Source organism: Rhinoderma darwinii, chromosome 1 (assembly GCF_050947455.1).
Source record: "Rhinoderma darwinii isolate aRhiDar2 chromosome 1, aRhiDar2.hap1, whole genome shotgun sequence".
NCBI lineage: Eukaryota > Metazoa > Chordata > Amphibia > Anura > Rhinodermatidae > Rhinoderma > Rhinoderma darwinii.
Window position 1 is genome coordinate 496,224,606 of NC_134687.1, and position 18,925 is coordinate 496,243,530.

Sequence of the window (18,925 nt, forward strand, 5' to 3'; positions counted from 1 at the left end):
AGCATCGGCGTTTGCAGGTAAGTCGATGTAGCTACTTACCTGCAAATGCTGATGCTGCTGCAGAATCAACTGTAGCCTCTGGTGCCGACACGATGCAGGACCTGTGAGTGACGTCACAGATCTGCACTGCCAGAAGCTGGGCGTTCTGAAGAGAAGTGGATGATACTTCTCATCAGAACGCCCAGCTAGTAAAAGTAGTAAAAACGCCCCGATGTACGCACATAATACAGGCCCAGTTGTACTTTCACTTTAAACACGCCCAGTTGTACTTTAGAAAGCCTCATTTGCATAAATATAAAAATGGTCATAACTTGGCCAAAAATGCTCGTTTAAAAAAAAACAAAAAACTACGTTACTCTTATCTACATTGCAGCGCCGATCTGCTGCAATAGGAGATAGGGGTTGCAAAATCTGGTGACAGAGCCTCTTTAAGCATTCCGAAGTTATTACCACATAAAGTGAAATATGTCAGATTTCAAAAATGGGCTCTGAGCCTTAAGGCCAAAACAAGGCTGCGTCCTTAAGGGGTTAATATTCTAATTTTCTGAGACACAAAATTTGGGGTTTTCATTAACTGTTAGCCAAATCATCAACATTAAACGGGAAAAAAATACTGGAAACAGATAACTCTGTGTGTAATGAATCTATATAATATGAGTTTCACTTTTTGAATTGAATTACTGAAGTAAATTAACTTTTTGATGATATTGTAACTCATTGAGAAGGACTAGTATATGCATATTGATATGTGAAGAAATATATCTGTATGTTTTACTTAATAACTGACCTTATACACTTGGTACTTTGGTATTATTTACTGTATGTAATATTCAGGATTTTTTACCTTTGTATTTGTACCGCTGTTTGTTATGAGGTCTTAATAAAATTAACTTTAAAAAAAATAAAATTAAATATATATATAAATAGTCTAATTATAAATGTTGGTTCTCTTTGTGTTTATATGACCACCAGTGACATTTTTCAGAAAACTACAATGTCAACATTTTCCACAAGTTTTGATGGGGAAGATGTGAACTGTCGGACAGAGAATCCCATTATTTGGTTCAGTAGTTAACTGTTCTTAAAGTTTAATAATTCTTGGTTAAAACGTGTTGTTGTTCTATAATTATTCCACATTATAAAGCAGCAAAATATAAATTCTAAAAAAAATAATTGAGGATCAAATTGATTGTCAGTCATCTTGTCTTATTCCAAAACTCATTTAGATAATGACCTGCTTGCCACATTTCTCATTACAGCTTTGTTTCTGGTTCTAGTCCATTTGCTTCTACGTCATACTTGTGAAGCTCATTCTCAATGATGTATACGGAGCTATCTCTATGGGCTTTTTTATTTCTTATAAACACTGCAAACTGGTAGAGAAGGGCACCTAGAAGAAATGAAATGAAAATACTTAGTAGAACCAGTGTCGGCATCAGTAATCTTCTGACATGCAAACATGAAGATATTTCTGCTGTGTACAAAAAGTACTGTGCTATGCTCTTGAACACAGAGCGCTTCTTTTTAAAAAAAAAAAAAAAAAGTCATTGCAAAGCCCAGTCAAAATGTTAGCTCTTTAGTCCATCAGTCACTTTACACTAAATTTATTTAGGGTTTGGTGTTTTGGGGCTATTTGGGATTGGCAATTAGCTGTCTGAGACCAGGGCTCTACAGCGGCATATCACCTGCAATGGTTGAACTGCGACCTCATGTAAGATCACAACAGATATTTGATATGTGTTTGTTGGCACTAAGAGGATGGACTTTAATGAGACTTATGGTAAAATTTCCAACACTTTTTTTTTTTTTTTAAATCGCAGATGCGTGACATCACATGTAGGCTAACGTTGAGTGCAATATTGCAGCACATTTGAGCATGCACATCTAAATACCATGGAGACCTGGCCTTAAAGGGGTTATCCAGGGTCCAAAAATTGCATTGTAGTAATATATTTACGTGAAACTAAGTAACTTACTAATATACTTTAATTAAAAATTCGGTACTAAATGTTGCAGTTCAAACCTCATGAATTATTCAGGAACTGCTGGAGCTTTTCTTCTAATAATGATGACGCTCCGACAAGGCCCCACGTGACTGAGCTCTTGCTTCATGTGCTGTTCGTGAACATGACCGCAAGGGGCTGTCACACTGCCTATTTCTTGAGTCCCGAGCAGAGCATCAGCTCGTGCTTTGCTCGGGACTCCAGCACTGCTCCCGACATCCATATTTGGTCAATTTAGGGGTTTCCTATCGCTGGAGTCCCCGAGCAGAGCATCAGCTGATGCTCTGCCTGGGGACTCCACAACTTCTGCCGACGTCACTGTCAATATATGGACAATGACGTCGGCAGCACTAATGGAGTTTCCGAGTAAAGTATCAGCTGATGCTCTGCTCTGGGACTCCAGTAATGTTGCCGACGTCACTGTCCATATATGGACAGTGACGTGGGCAGAAGTCCTGGAGTCCCCGAGCAAAGCATCAGCTGATGCTCTGCTCCGGGACTCCAGTAGTCTTGCCGACGTCTTTGTCCATATATGAACAGTGACAGTGACGTGGGCAGAAGTTGTGGCGTCCCCAGGCAGAGCATCAGCTGATGCTTTGCTCGGAGACTCCAGTACTACTCTGCCCACGTCATTGTCCATATATGGACAGTTACAATGACGTGGGCAGATGTTGTGGCGTCCCCAGGCAGAGCATCAGCTGATGCTTTGCTCGGGGACGCCAGTACCGCTCTGCCGACTTCATTGTCCATATATGGAAAGTGACGTGGGCAGAAGTCCTAGAGTCCCCAGGCAGAGCATCAGCTCATGCTCTGCTCGAGGACTCCAGTGATAGGAAACCCCTGAATTGACCAAATATGGACGTTGGGAGCAGTGCTGTTGTCCCGAGCAAAGCGCTAGCTGGTGCTCTGCTCGGAACTCAAGCAAGAGGCAATGTGACAGCCACTTGCGGTCATGTCCACGAACAGCACATGAAGCAAGAGCTCAGTCACGTGTGGCCGTGTCGGAGCGTCATCATTATTAGAAAAGCTGCAGCACTTCGTGAATAATTCATGAGGTTTGAAGTGCACCATTTAGTACAGAATTTTTAATTAAAGTATATCAGTAAGTTACTTAGTTTCATATAAATATATTATTGCAATGCAATTTTTGGTCCCCGGATAACCCCTTTAAAGAGGATCTGTCACTAGTTTAGTAATGCCCAATCACCTAGCTAATCTAATAGGCGCTGTCACACTTCTAATGCTAGTGAAAATTGTGTCCAAAACGGTTTATTATTTTAAAAGTTATGAGCTTTTTTCTAAATATGCAAATGAGGCTATATTAGACAAGTGGGTGTCAACACCAGCAATTCTCCTGAGGTGGAGCTGCCTCACAGCCTCTGACGCTGTCCTATCAGCATGAAGCTGCTTCGCACAATGTGAGAGACTGAAGCTGGAGGGAAGGGGGGTCACTTCAAATAGACCTATCTCCGGCTGTGGACCACCTAGAACAGTGGTTCTGGTGGCATATGAAAGATGAGAGTGAAGAGAAAGAGTCACCTCCCATTAGCCCCAAGTATAGCCAAATTAGCATATTTAGAAAAATGCTTATAGCTTTGCAAATAATAAAAGTTTTTGAAAAAAAGATTACACTGTAGTTATCAGCATCATAGCGCCTATTAGATTAGTTAGGAGATAGGGAATTTATAAACTAGTGACAGATCCTCTTTAACAGGTATTGGGGTGTTTCTAATGTCTAACTGAGGTGATCATATGGGCAGTATTTTGGATATGTGATCCCAATGGTTATATGTGGGAAATGCAAGCAGACAATTTTTACCACAATGTAAATGTTTTTCCATGGGATGAATCATTTAATTTGTGGGCAATATTTGTTTTGTGCATGCCACTTTCCTGACAAGTGTTCTGATTTGCAATAAAAATAGGAATGCTCGGTGTATCGGGAGAATATTTTTCTTCTATGGCTAGCTTCACGCTGGGTTACCTCAAACACGCACACATGTTGTCAACCAGTTAGACCAATATCCAAGTTGGTCTGAGCAGGCTCTATACACATGAGATAGCTTGAGGGTATGTTCACACGGCCTATTTACGGACGTAAATAGGGCGTTTTTGCCCCGAATTACGCCCGAAAATAGCGCCTCAATAGCGCTGACAAACATCTGCCCATTGAAAGCAATGGGCAGACGTTTGTCTGTTCACACGAGGCGTATATTTACGCGCCGCTGTCAAATGACAGCGCGTAAATAGACGCCCGTGTAGAAGAAGTGACCTGTCACTTCTTTGGCCGTAATTGGAGCCGCTATTCATTGACTCCAATGAATAGCAGCGCTAATTACGGCCGTAATTGACGCGGCGTTCAAGCGCCTGCACATGCCGGTACGGCTGAAATTACGGGGATGTTTTCAGGCTGAAACATCCCCGTAATTTTAGCCGTTACGGACCCCAGCCGTGTGAACATACCCTGACAAGCATTTGGCCGACAGGCAGCGATTATCTCCCAGGGAAACAAAGAATTGGGCATGTTGAGATCCAACCTGCCAGATTCTTTAAAGAGGCTCTGTCACCAGATTATAAAATCCCTATCTCCTATTGAATGTGATCGGCGCTGCAATGTAGATAACGGCAAAGTTTTTTGTTTTTTTAAAAACGATAATTTTTCCCAAGTTATGAGCAATTTTAGATTTATGCAAATGAGCTTTTCAATGGACAACTGGGCGTGTTTTCTCGTTTTACCAACTGGGCGTGTATTGTGTTTTTACCATCTGGGCGTTGTGAATAGAAGTGTATGACGCTGACAAATCAGCATCATGCACTTCTCATCGTTCCCACCCAGCTTCTTTCACTGCACACACAGCGTGACGTCACCCACAGGTCCTTCAAACTCGGCGTCGGGACGAGAGAAGATACATCGGCTCCAGGCGTCCGAGAGGGTAATATGCTCGTCTCTAGGGAGTTTACTATGCTTACCTGCACACGGTGATGCTGCTGCAGATTCAATTGTACCCTCTCGGACGCCTGGAGCCGATGTGTCTTCTATCATCCGACGCCAAGGTTGAAGGACCTGTGGGTGACCTCATCGTTCCCACCTAGCTTCTTTCACGGCAGACACACAGCGTGACGTCACCCACAGGTCCTTCAACCTTGGCGTCGGACGAGAGAAGACACATAGCAAACTCCCTAGAGATGAGCATATTACTCTCTCGGACGTCTGAAGCCGATGTATCTTCTCTCGTCCGACGCCAAGGTTGAAGGACCTGTGGGTGACGTCACGCTGTGTGTCTGCAGTGAAAGAAGCTGGGTGGGAACGATGAGAAGTGCATGACGCTGATTTGTCAGCGTCATACACTTCTATTCACAACGCCCAGTTGGTAAAACGAGTAAACACGCCCAGTTGGTAAGAACACAATACACGCCCAGTTGGTAAAACGAGTAAACACGCCCAGTTGGTAAAAACACAATACACGCCCAGTTGGTAAAACGAGAAAACACGCCCAGTTGTCCATTGAAGAGCTAATTTGCATAAATCTAAAATTGCTCATAACTTGGGCAAAAATGATCGTTTTTAAAAAAACAAAACTTTGCTGTTATCTACATTGCAACGCCGATCACATTCAATAGGAGATAGGGATTTTATAGTCTGGTGACAGAGCCTCTTTAACCCAACAGCAGGTGCTGAGAGACAGTCCGCCTGCCTCATACACATTAGATCTTCGGCTAATATCGCTGAAATTGGTATGTTCAGCTGCATTTTTAGATATACTGGTCTGGTATGAATAAGGATTCCCTCCTTTGGTCCTCTTTCCTCCTTTCTTTATGTGCCTGTTTTTATATGCTAATATCCCCCTCATGTATTTTAGGGCTGTTAGCTTTTCACAGATTGGTACTAGTACTTTAATTGACTGTTTCAGGTTTAGATGTATGTACGAGGATTTTTTGTACTTTCCTGGAGGGATTTTATTTATCATTGGCTTGTCGTTTTTCCTTATGTTTTACTTTATAATATTTTTGATATACAATAAAGATTTATACCATTTTATATCACTATCGATTTTCCTGCCTGTTTGTTTTGTGTTGGAGTTCATGGTCTGGTATAAATGAAAACCCAGCATTACTAATACATTTACATAGGCCAATGTTGTAGAAGTACTAAACTAAGGACATTTTTACACCGCCCGACATGGGTCGTGTAAACGAGCACCAATCAGCGAGACAGCTCGTTCATCGGTACTCGTTTGCTCCTGTCACAATGGGCTATGTATGGGGACGAGCGCTCATTACTACAATCTCTTGTCCCCATACATTTCTATCATGTCGGAAGCACATCTCCCTGTTTACAGGGAGATGTGCTGCCGACAACGATATTTTGGGTATTTAAAATGGTACAATCATCCGACTAACGAGTGTTTGCTTGTTTACACAGGGCAATTATCGGGAACGAGCATTCTGTGAACTCCTTGTTTGCCCGATAATTGGCCAGTGTTAAAAGGGACCCAACACAAATACTCAGATTGGTACCTAACAGCCACATGTTTCTATACAATGGAGATCTAATTGCACCAGAAGGTTGCCCTGCCCTCTCAGTAAGGTTATTTGGCTAATAAGGTTAGTGGGTCAATGGACTACCCCAGAATGCCCAGGAAAGCACACTCAACATGCACACAAAAGATGAGAAGAATAAAATGATAGGTGGTATTTAGGGTTGGGCAAATCCCAGCACAAAATATCTTCAGGCTATCAATGACGACATGCAAAAACCTGCTTCTACCATGCTAATTCAGGAGTGCTCATTGATTCCTTCATGCAAAAATCCTGACATGATCATTAAAAGTAGAGAATGTTACATCCTGTTAAGCAGATAATCCTTTCTTTTTATGTGGCTTCATGTATAGATGATGCCCTTATTTCACTTTTATTATGAAGAATATTCATTCTTTTATTTTATAGACCTTTTTATAAAATAATTTCTACTTACTCAATAAAATAGTGAGAAAAACTGCTCCTATGGCAATAGCTAGGACTTCTGCGTTAGTTGGTCCAGAGTAGCAAACTGTCCTATCTGTTTCCATCACATCAGTGGTGATGTCAGGAGTTACTGACTGCTTATCAACAAAGTAAAGACTTGGATAGAAACGCGTGTGGTTATTTATTTCGGTCACAGTGATGTTTTCTGCGTTGGTCAGAACATCACTAGTCAGGTCTTTTATAATCCAGGGGCTTTCTGGGCTCTTTGTTGAAAAAATATCATTGTCTTGGGTAGCTGGAGAGTAGGTTTGGTCTACAGACCATGTCAAATTGTTCTCTTCAAAATCTGTAACCAAATCGGATACATTTGATGTGGTTGTTTCCTCCAGTGAACCACTAGTCAAGGTTGGGAGCTTCCCATAGGTTTGGATTTCATAAGCTTCTGTTTGTGTAGTTCTATGAGTGACGGCTTCACCGGTGATCAGCAGCAATATGTCAGCAGCAGCAGAAGTCACAGGGAGGAACCATATAGCAATAGCACCCAATAAGGCTGAAAATGTAAGATCATACAAAATGAATGATAGGAAAAATACATGTTAACACAACAAAAGCCAGACTCTGCTACAGTAACTTAGTGTTATATACCGTTACAGAGTTCTTTCTTTATATTTTAAAAGGGTTGTCTGGCATTAGAAAAGGGGTCTACTTTTTCATCCATAAACAGTACTACTCGAAGTGAATGGTGCAATATCAGACACAGCCCATGGACATTAGTAATGTTGTTTCTAATAGAAAAGAAGGACAACCCCTTTTATTGCAGGGCGGAAGTGCATTTTCTGCAGGGTGCGTAAGTTGAGGTTGACTAGCAACCACACAACGTCTGAGTGACCACTATTTGATTACATGTAGCTGCATGCACAGAAGGTCGCAGAAAGCTCTGGTATGACATGCTCACATTCTATACATTGGTTTTAGTTTTCACTAAACCAAATTACACGCGTAAAATAGCTGTTTGGTGTACTCGGAAATTATGGCCAAGTATGAATGTCCAGCAGCTGTACTAGAGAAAAAGGATCAGCATGTAAAATACATGGCCGATCCCTGTTACCACCCCAAGGAGAAGTCAGGCTGCCCCCATATACATTATGTTTTCATTTACTCAAGTTTCTGGCATTAATTATTGTAAATGTGTCAGGCTGCGAGCGACCCTGCCCCCTTCTGCTAAGCCCTAGTAAGTCGCTAAACTTTTTATAAAAAAACTAGTTTTTTCTGCAGTTGCGACTTTCCTATGGCAGAAAACTGGTAAAGATAGTTTAATAAATTCCCCCCACTATCAATTGACAATGTTCCAAATGTAAGCTGCGCCTGCATATTGCCAGAATCCTGTTGGTATCCTGTTCATTGTGCTCTATGAGATAGATTTAATGATCTTGTACAGTCCCGTCATATCTTTCCCCATGACACAAGTCGCCCCATGGACTGCACCACACTAAGCCACTTGCTTTAACCGGATATTTGGCATTTTTCAGATAATGAAACATTTTTTTAGAAGAATCCCTGATATGCTGGCCCGAGGTTATATGTAAATCTACATCTTTTCACTTCTAAACTGTATACAGAATACTTTCACTGAAAAGCCAATGCGGCAACTTACACACTATTGTGTCTATATTTGTGTCCCCAATTCTATAAATGTTACATATTCTAGTTCTATGAATAAAATAAAACAATGGTTCTGAGTGGGAGACTTGCTTGACGCCGACTACAGAAGCCGAATGCTAGGAAAGGAAAACATCACTTTTTTGTGAACCTGTCAATTGCCCTTTCTTTATATCCCATAACCATTCAGAGTTGACTTTATTTCCATGGGCTGCACAGTCCCCAGATCTTATACAGGCCGTTTACTCTATGGTTGTACCACCATCTACTTTGCATGCTACACATTTCAGAAAACTTGCACAATCCCTTTTTATGGAATATCTATAGCGTGTCTAACAAATTGCCAATTGAGTATATTGTCATTTTCATATTCACTAATAGTTTTAACAACCTTTACATTTTAATCTTGTATTTGACAGATTGTATATTGATTTATTTATCTGTGCATATTTCATATGATAACTGTATACTTGGCTTCAAAACCCAGGATTGGATCCAGTCATGGGAAAGGAGGAAAATGTTTGGGAAGTGTTTTCATGCTACAGTTTTTGCCATTCCCGAAATAGTCACGACACCCATAGAGTCTAGTGAATGGCTTCTATTCTAATTAATAGGAGTTGGGAACAAGACTCTTTAGGGCTCATTCAGACGAGCGTGTTCTGCGCCCGTGTGCATTCCGTTGAGATAACGGACAACACACGGACCCATGAAAGACAATGGGGCTATTCAGACATGCGTAAATTTTCAGGCAGCGTGTGTCCGTTGCGTGAAACTCACTGCATGTCCTATTTTGGTCTGTTCTTGTCGCTCATTGAAGTCTATGGGTGCGTGAAAAACACGGACAGCACACGGACAGCACACGAACGACATCCGTGTGCTGTCCGTCTTTCACATATCAGTTGCTAAAGAAAGGTAGAGAAGTAAAAATAAGAAAAGTCCTTGCAGAGGTGAATCACAGATGTGAAAAACGGATGCTACACACCAAGCACACTGATGGCACACGGACATGAAATACGGTCCTTTTTTTTGCCCACGTAAATCAGACATGCTTGTGTGAATGAAGCTTTAGTCATACTGTTGCCTCTGCGACTGTACCACCCGGTATGCTTCCTGTGTCTCCATACATGATGTCCGAGAACGCAATTCTTATGATACTCTAAGCCTTGTGCACACTACATATGTATTTTAGAGTAAAAAGCATGTTAATGGTCCTTGGACAGAGCCATATATTTCTATGAGGTTATAATTTGACATTGGTTTCCATTAGTTGTCTTGTTTTTTGCTCCTTGGTGGTGCATTGGGCTGCACTAGTTCAGGCTTTTTCCTTGGAATGAATTGTATTACTAATATTTCTTTATGTGAATTGAGAAAAACATCTACTGAAAGAATATATTTCTATCTGTTCCTTCACTTGGGAAACCGGAAAATGAAACCACATGGAATAGATTGTGAAAAATGAGTGTTGATATTTGTTTCCAAATGTGGTACTGAAGGGTAACGGCTGCAACGACAGATCAAAGCAGATAGAAAGCTGATAAATGAAAATGAACCAGAGTAGTCTGCACATGCCTTACTTTGTAGAGCGCTAAGGACCATGTTAGCGCTATATAAATCCGTAATAAGCTGTTCACATAAATGAGCTAATCTTTGCCGCCATTTATAGTATGGGACAAATAAAATGTGACTCCTGCATATTGTTATATCACTGAAGTTATGTGTATGATGAGTCAAATGTAACAAAAGGATATAACATATTAGTCCGCTTTCTGTTTGAGCAAAGTATTCACTCCAGTATGTGTGACATGCATGAGGTGCTGGTAGTTACACAATCACAGGCTTAGTTAATGTGTGAGATAAGGAGAATTTGATGACTAGAGCTCTGGCCATACTCTACAACGTCTGATTTATAAGGCTCAGCTCTCCTTGTAAGGGTATGTGCACACACACTAATTACGTCCGTAATTGACGGACGTATTTCGGCCGCAAGTACCGGACCGAACACAGTGCAGGGAGCCGGGCTCCTAGCATCATACTTATGTACGATGCTAGGTGTCCCTGCCTCTGAGTGGAACTACTGTCCCGTACTGAAAACATGATTACAGTACGGGACAGTTGTCCTGCAGAGAGGCAGGGACTCCTAGCATCGTACATAACTATGATGCTAGGAGCCCGGCTCCCTGCACTGTGTTCGGTCCGGTACTTGCGGCCGAAATACGTCCGTCCATTACGGACGTAATTAGTGTGTGTGCACATACCCTAACAGTAGTCAGTTTGTAGTTTGACCTCCTTGGCCATAGACCTAAAGACAGTGATCAGATGTTCTACTTATCCCCTTTCTATGAAGGGAGATACGTGGCTGCCAGATACTTCTGGCATTGCTTATCTAGACCCCATGCACATGACTGTATTTTTTCCCTCCCGTAAATACGGGTCCTTTGTCACACGTTTTTAACCCGTATTTACAGACACGTGCCCGTACATACGGGTCTGTTGTCACCCGTATTCCACTCGTATTTACGGACCTGTCTTCTCTGCTTCTCTTTATTCATAAATTCAAATCCGGCATGAGCCTGCAGACAGGGAAATACCCTGACATCGCCTAGCAATGCTCCCGTAATTACGGGTGCACACACGTAGCCACCCGTAATTACGGGAGCCCCATAGACTTCTATGGGCTTGTCCGTGCCGTAATCACGGCCTGTAATAGGACATGTTCTATATTTTTCAACGGCCCGGGCACCATCCCGTAAGCAAACGAGAAGGTACCCGTGGCTAATAGAAGTCTATGGGCCCGTAATTACGGGTGGTTTGACGGTCGTGTGCATGGGGCCCAGACTATCCTCCTGTACATGAGTTTGTGGACTGATTCTGCCCAAACAAACAAATCCTTAGGTGTTAACATAAAATTATTGCCCCCACTTACACAAGCACGACTAAAATTAGGGTCCTCTAACACAGCCCGACACAGGCCGTGTAAGCGAGCGCTGATCAACGAGACATCTCGTTGATCGGCGGTCGTTTGCTCCTTTCACAAATAGCTATGTATGGGGACGAGCGCTCATTACTACGATCGTTCGTCTGCATACATTTCCATCATGTTGGCAGCGCATTTGCTGCCGACAATAATATTTTCGATACATTCAGCCGATAAACGAGTGTGTTGCCTCTTTCATCGGCTGATCGTTGCCCTGTTTCTGATAATTTTGTCTGTCTCTGTGAACGCTCGTATGCCCGATAATTGGCCCGTGCAAAAGCGCCTTTACCCTGAAGGGGTTTGATGGTGTTGTGTTGACGGTGCTTTGCAGCCAAGTCAAGCTCTTTTACATTATACATGGAAATTTTGTTTTCTTTTTGTGGACCTCATATTGAGCATGGGGGTATTGCCATGCTGGACTAGTCTTCCCCAAATTTCAACCAGTAATATGAAAGCAAACAATAACCTTTAATGTCATTGTATGTAGCATTTTTCTTTACTAAAATACTGTATATAGAGCTAACCCAACCGATGAAATACAGCCCTATACCATAAATCGTAGAAGGCCACTAAAACAGTAGTAGGAAGTCTATGTTAAAGAGGCTCTGTCACCAGATTGTGCAACCCCTATCTGCTATTGCAGCAGATAGGCGCTGCAATGTAGATTACAGTAACGTTTTTATTTTTAAAAAACGAGCATTTTTGGCCAAGTTATGACCATTTTCGTATTTATGCAAATGAGGCTTGCAAAAGTACAACGTCGATGTAGCTACTTACCTGCAAACGCCGATGCTGCTGCAGAATCAACTGTAGCCTCTGGTGCCGACACGATGCAGGACCTGTGAGTGACGTCACAGATCTGCACTGCCAGAAGCTGGGCGTTGTGAAGAGAAGTGGATGATACTTCTCTTCAGAAAGCCCAGCTAGTAAAAGTAGTAAACACGCGCCGATGTACGCACATAATACACGCCCAGTTGTACTTTTACTTTTCAACACGCCCAGTTGTACTTTTACTTTTCAACACGCCCAGTTGTACTTTTGCAAGCCTCATTTGCATAAATACGAAAATGGTCATAACTTGGCCAAAAATGCTCGTTTTTTAAAAATAAAAACGTTACTGTAATCTACATTGCAGCGCCTATCTGCTGCAATAGCAGATAGGGGTTGCACAATCTGGTGACAGAGCCTCTTTAACAGTTGCTGATATTATTTACACATATGTAAATGTTTTGGTACACTGGGTGCGTGAGATAAACAGACAACCAGCAGAATTGTGAATACAGCTCCGGTATATAATACAGGCCACAACTCAATACAAAATAAGTAATAATATGTATTTACAAAATTACTCAACTTTTTATGTAGATTAATGGCATATCTATAGAAAAACTGTGAAATTGTGTTCAGAAGTTTACATACTCTTTTTAATAGTACGGTCAAAGTAGGGAGGTAGTCCCCATACCTTGATGCACTATTATTACAGGAATGTGATCATGCCTGCGTTGCCAGCAATACACAGCTGCACTCCTGCTGCAGCTTTCTAGGCACTCAGCCTCCTATACAGTGGATAGAAATCCTGCGGAATTTCTCTTTGGAATTTTCACAGCGTTTTCTCAAGATAAATTTGAGATGCTGCAGATTGAGAATCCGCACGGCAGGTCAATTTTCGTACGTGTTGTCTGCTGATTTTTTTCACAGTATGTGGTAGACATTTGGTAGAATCTCATCCGCTTTGCTGCTACTGTAATACGCTGCAGAATTTCCGCAGAATTTCCATCCTATGTGCAGGAGGCTTTAAAGGGTCTACCTACCGGGATCGGCATGTGTTTGGTAAGTGTAACCAGTACCATAAATATACATACTCTTGGATTAAAAAAACACATTAAAAATTTGCGCGGGTTTTTAGGGCCTTGCACCCTAAAGAATATAATCTTTACCTTACTAATAAACTAATTTTTTTCCCCCTTTTTTCGGTAGCCAGTTATCCGATTTAGCGTCTATATTACTGCCGCGAAACCTGGACCCCCTGCGGTCTCCAGCACTTGGCATACTAGTCAATGAATTAGAAACTACCAAGAAAGAATGATCGACTAAGGCACATGAAAATACAAAGAATATACAAATTTTATTAAATAAAGACATTGAACAAGTTAAAAATGGAAAGGAGGATAAGTCACACAATAAAAAAAGACGTCAAATCAATCATGAACCAGGTATGGTTGTTTTCTCAGCGTGTTATAGGTGAGCGTAATAATGCGGCAGCAAAAAGATGAATAGAGTCAAGCCAGATTGTAGAAAAGAGCTCAAACTAAACTAGAATGGATATATGGCTGTATCTAGTAAAATGGTGGCGGTTCCTAGGTAAGTAGGAACATGATATACACCGCAACCAATTTACAAAAAGTGTGAGAGAATATAAAGAGCCAGTTACAAATGCAGTTAAAGAATGACAAGGTTCAATGCAGGCTGCTACAAAGAGACAGAGATTTGTTTGGACATACCAGTGGACATTGTAAATGTGGATGAGACGTCTGCACCCGACGCGCGTTTCGGCACCTGCCTTCGTCCGGGACGACCTCTTTTCTACAATCTGGCTTGACTCTATTCATCTTTTTGCTGCCGCATTATTACGCTCACCTATAACACGCTGAGAAAACAACCATAACTTGTTCAATGTCTTTATTTAATAAAATTTGTATATTCTTTGTATTTTCATGTGCCTTAGTTGATCATTCTTTCTTGGTAGTCTCTCATATCAATCATTGATCAATGCACCAAGTAAATCTTGGTCAATACCCAGGATACAATATTGTGCCGTTTACACAGCTAGTAATGGTGTTCTACAGTTCAATGGTGACCTTTTAAGCACTACTTATATTGTATTCCTTTTCGTTGGTATTTTTTTGGTTTATAGTCAATGAATTAGAATATCATCAAAAAGTAAATTTATTTCAGTAATTCAAAAAGTGAAACGCATATATTATATAGATTCATTACACACAGAGTGATCTATTTCCAGCAGTTTTTTATTTTAATGTTGATGAGTATGGCTAACCGTTAATGAAAACCCCAAATTTAGTGTCTCAGAATATTATATAAGCCCAATTTCAAAAATGATTTTTAGTACCGAAATGTTGGCCTAATGAAAAGTATGTACAGTATATGCCCTCCATACTTGGTCAGGGCTCCTTTTGCATGAATTACTGCATCAATGCGGCGTGGCATGGAGGCGATCAGCCTGTGGCACTGCTGAGGTGTTATGGAAGCCTAGGTTGCTTTGATAGCGGCCTTCAGCTGGTCTGCATTGTTGGGTCTGGTGTCTCATCTTCCTCTTGACAATACCCTATAGATTCTCTATGGGGTTCAGGTCAGGCGAGTTTGCGGGCCAATCAAGCAGAGTGATACTGTGGTTATTACACCAGGTATTGGTACTTTTGTCAGTGTGGGCAGGTGCCAAGTTCTGCTGGAAAATGAAATCAGCATCTCCATAAAGCTTGTCAGCAGAGGGAAGCATGAAGTGCTCTAGAATCTCCTGGTAAACACCTGCGCTGACTCTGGACTTGATATAACACAGTGGACCAACACTGCTGCTCAGTGGTCCAAAGTCCTGTTTTCAGATGAAAGTAAATTTTGCATTTCATTTGGAAATCAAGGTCCCAGAGTCTGGAGGAAGAGTGGAGAGGCATCAATGCAAGTTCCTTGCAGTCCAGAGTGAAGTTTCCACAGTCAGTCATGGTTTGGGGAGCCATGTCATCTGCTGGTGTTGGTCCACTGTGTTATATCAAGTCCAGAGACAACACAGCCGTCTACCGGGAAATTTTAGAGATTATATAATATTCTAAGACACATTTTGGGTTTTCATTCACTGTAAGGCTGGGTTCACACGAGCATGTTCGGTCCGTAATGGACAGACGTATTTCGGCCGCAAGTCCCGGACCGAACTCAGTGCAGGGAGCCGGGCTCCTAGCATCATAGTTATGTACGACACTAGGAGTCTCTGCCTCTCCGTGGAACTACTGTCCTCTACTGAAAACATGATTACTCCTAGCGTCGTACATAACTATGATGCTAGGAGCCCGGCTCCCTGCACTGTGTTCGGTCCGGAACTTGCGGCCGAAATACGTCCGTCCATTACGGATGTGCTCGTGTGATTCCAGCCTTAGCCGTAATCCTCAACATTAAAAGAAAAAAATTCTGGAAATAGATCACTCTGTGTGTAATGAATCTATAGAATATATGAGTTTCACTTTTTGAATTGAATTACTGAAGTAAATTTACTTTTTGATGATATTGTAACTCATTGAGAAGGACTAGTAAGAACACAGAAGGAAGTCAGAGCATGGAGCTTTAATACATAGCAAGCAGGCAGCAATGACAGCGCTACTGCCTGCCCCGAAGGAAACTAGTGCAAAAACCTCATACCACAGACCAACAAAATATGGGTTCTATGGAGGGCTGAGGTCTCACTGCTGTGGTGAGACATCGGCCCGCGATGAACAGCTTCAGATATAGTCACAGAACATGCTGACAAAAACTTATTTTGCCAAAACCACTTCTCAGCTTGATAGTATTTTACTATAGCTAGATAATACTGACAAATACAAACAGTGAAGATTAGCTGTATGCATCACGAGAGCTGGAGTTACCACATTATGCTCCAGTATGCTACGGACATGGAGACTGGGCACATTTCTGCTTCAGCGTACAATTGCAATTTTCTTCGCAGTAATAGTTCTTTGCCACGGCTAGTAGCCGGTTCTCCGTGTTACCTACGTACAGGTAATATATTGGTTATGCACCCAGGGAGCTGTTGGGCAGCAGCAAGGCTATGCAAATTCTAACCTAAGCAATAATGGCTACAGGACAAGATGAGGTAACATGTGGCGTTATACGACGAGGCTGCAATGTTTTGGGTAATTATCAATATATAATTGATATAATGCCAGGTGTAAATAGTTTTCCTGGCACCGTATTTGAATTGATACCCCTCCAGCCTGCCCCCACCTTCACATAAATGACTGCAGCTCACAGAGGGGGAGGTTTAGTGACAATGTTCCTGGACTGCATATGGTGGTCTGCATCTGTCTGGAGATCTGTGACCTCTTCACTATTTATCAGGGCAAAAGGGAGGAGGAAGGGGGCAGCTATAATGGGGAAAGTGTTTTACTTTGTCAGTCACTTTGCTCTTCCCTCCAACAATCCCATAAATAAATCCCAACCTCCCTGCTATATGGACATTTATATGTTTATCATTACCTATAAAAGACAAGGACGCAGAATGTTTTTTTTGTTTTGTTTTTTAAAAGCCAAAAACGTAGTTTATACTAATTAATGGACCACATTGCACAATATGGTATTATTGTGATATAGCGTCTAAAAATAAATAACTCTGCACATAAAAAAATACTATATTATACTGTTTATATGTATGTCTAAAATATATATTAGTATGTAGCAAGTATTGTGGTAAATCTATAATAGTGAACCGAGAACTGACCTGCCAGCAGTAGGACTCCCAGTCCATATTTACTTCTCATTTCCACATTGGTCGTCTTGTAGCAGAGGTGTCGGAAGGCAGGATATTTATTGGAAGGCAAACAGAGCTCTTACCTTCTGCCGCCTCCAAATATAGAGTAAGGTACAGGGTGCAAGTGAATGGAACTAGACGTCTCCTCCTCCTCCTCCTCCTCCTCCTCCTCCCAGACTCTGGAGGCCGAATTTTTCTTAAGGAAAGGGGAATGTGCTTTCTTTGTTGGGGGAGAAAGCCTCTTTTATCACGTCCCCAGCTGTGTGTAAATAAACAGTCAGATAAGACCCAGTGACTGGCTCATTTAGGAGGAATTTTTTTCCCCTTATTTTTTTTTTTCTGTACATTTTGCTGTAAAGAATATTATAAAACCAATCATTTAATTTCTCTACTTATATTTTCCTCAGAAGGTGTTCTGTACGATCCAAAGATGTCCAATTATAAACATTTTTAGTGACCATTTTGTGATTGTCAATTAGTTAAAAATAAATAAATACATTTCGGCGTCGTTCAGTAGGCAGCTCAGATGATCGTCCTGTTAATGATTTATCAATTTATTTGTCTGACTGTAAGGGCTTGTCCACACGTAACGGATTGCTGCAGAAAATTTCCACAGCATTTACGCATCAACTGGCAGACAATCCAATGCGGAATTCCTGCACCATTTCATGCGTATTTTACTGCAGAAAATAGTGCAGATTTTTATTGTGTTTTTTTGGGGCATTTTTTTAAGGACCCTGTGATGGGGATATTTCTTCTTCCTGTGATGTCATTTCCTACCCCTGTAAGAAATTCTGCAGCATTTCTGTAGCAATCTACGCAATACATCAGAAAAACGCAGGAAATCAGTCCACTTTCCGCAGAAATAATTGACATGCTGTGGAACTAAAATTACGCACCGAAAGTGAATTTCTGGAATTAATTTTTCCACGAATGGATGAAATTTGTTCACACCCACTTTTCTGCTATTGTATTCCTCTGCTTATATTCTGTCCGCAATTCCGGACGGAAAATACGCAGCAATTCCATTACATGTGGAGAAGCCCTAATAGTGAAGGGTTTGGCATCCACAGATAGCAATACATTCATTCCTCATGCTGCATGTGATGCTGGATTCGTCTTGCCTAGACAGAGGTTTGCCTCCATTCCACTGTCTGATATGTGACGATCATCTGAGCTCCCACAATGCACTTCTCTTTAGTGACAAGAGTCCAGCAGGATTCAGAATTTACTTGTCAGTCGGTTGGCCGCTAATAAAACGTCATGCACGCTGCCTCTCCATACAAACTCTGTGGCAGTTACAGAAACAGCCGAGCGCTGCCCTTGCCTGTTTTCATAGTTCCCATAGATTTTGAGTAGAGCTGCAGCGCACATGCTTGACCGCCACACAAAACACGCTCCTCACTGCCTGGGTCCCAGCGATCTAACATTTATTCCTTATCCACAGCTGCTGTTTGTTGTGGGAAAATCCCTTTACGCTGGATACGGTCTATGCTGATACTATGCAATTTAGTCATTTGAAGCCACACACACTGACGTATGTGTACAACTTTTGCTGAGAACTTGTAATGAGGTAATAAACAGTTTCTGCCTCTTGTGACAGTGATGCTCGCAGGTTTCTGACATTTCACAGTGGCGTGTCACCATGCCAGATTGGAAGACCCAAACTAGTCCTAAAAATCAGCTTAGATCAAAGTGGTCTGTAGTTATGGCTGCAATAATGTGTATGGGGTGCCGGTGTTTGGGTCTTCTCACAGTAGATATAAATGTTGAGGTAAAGGAAGAGCCTCCAGCAGG

The 18,925-nt window shown here is 41.7% G+C and overlaps 1 protein-coding gene across 1 annotated transcript; it reads right to left on the reverse strand.

Annotated features, from left to right (window-relative positions):
- Positions 1-932: 932 nt before the first annotated feature.
- Positions 933-17,216, reverse strand: LOC142744097 (uncharacterized). The gene is made up of 3 exons (XM_075854789.1): positions 17,099-17,216; positions 6,979-7,518; positions 933-1,390 (listed from the first exon to the last, which is right to left on the reverse strand). Exons 1-3 carry the CDS (start codon positions 17,136-17,138, stop codon positions 1,254-1,256), a joined length of 717 nt encoding a protein of 238 aa, XP_075710904.1. The 5' UTR covers positions 17,139-17,216; the 3' UTR covers positions 933-1,253.
- Between the last annotated feature and the right edge of the window lie 1,709 nt (positions 17,217-18,925).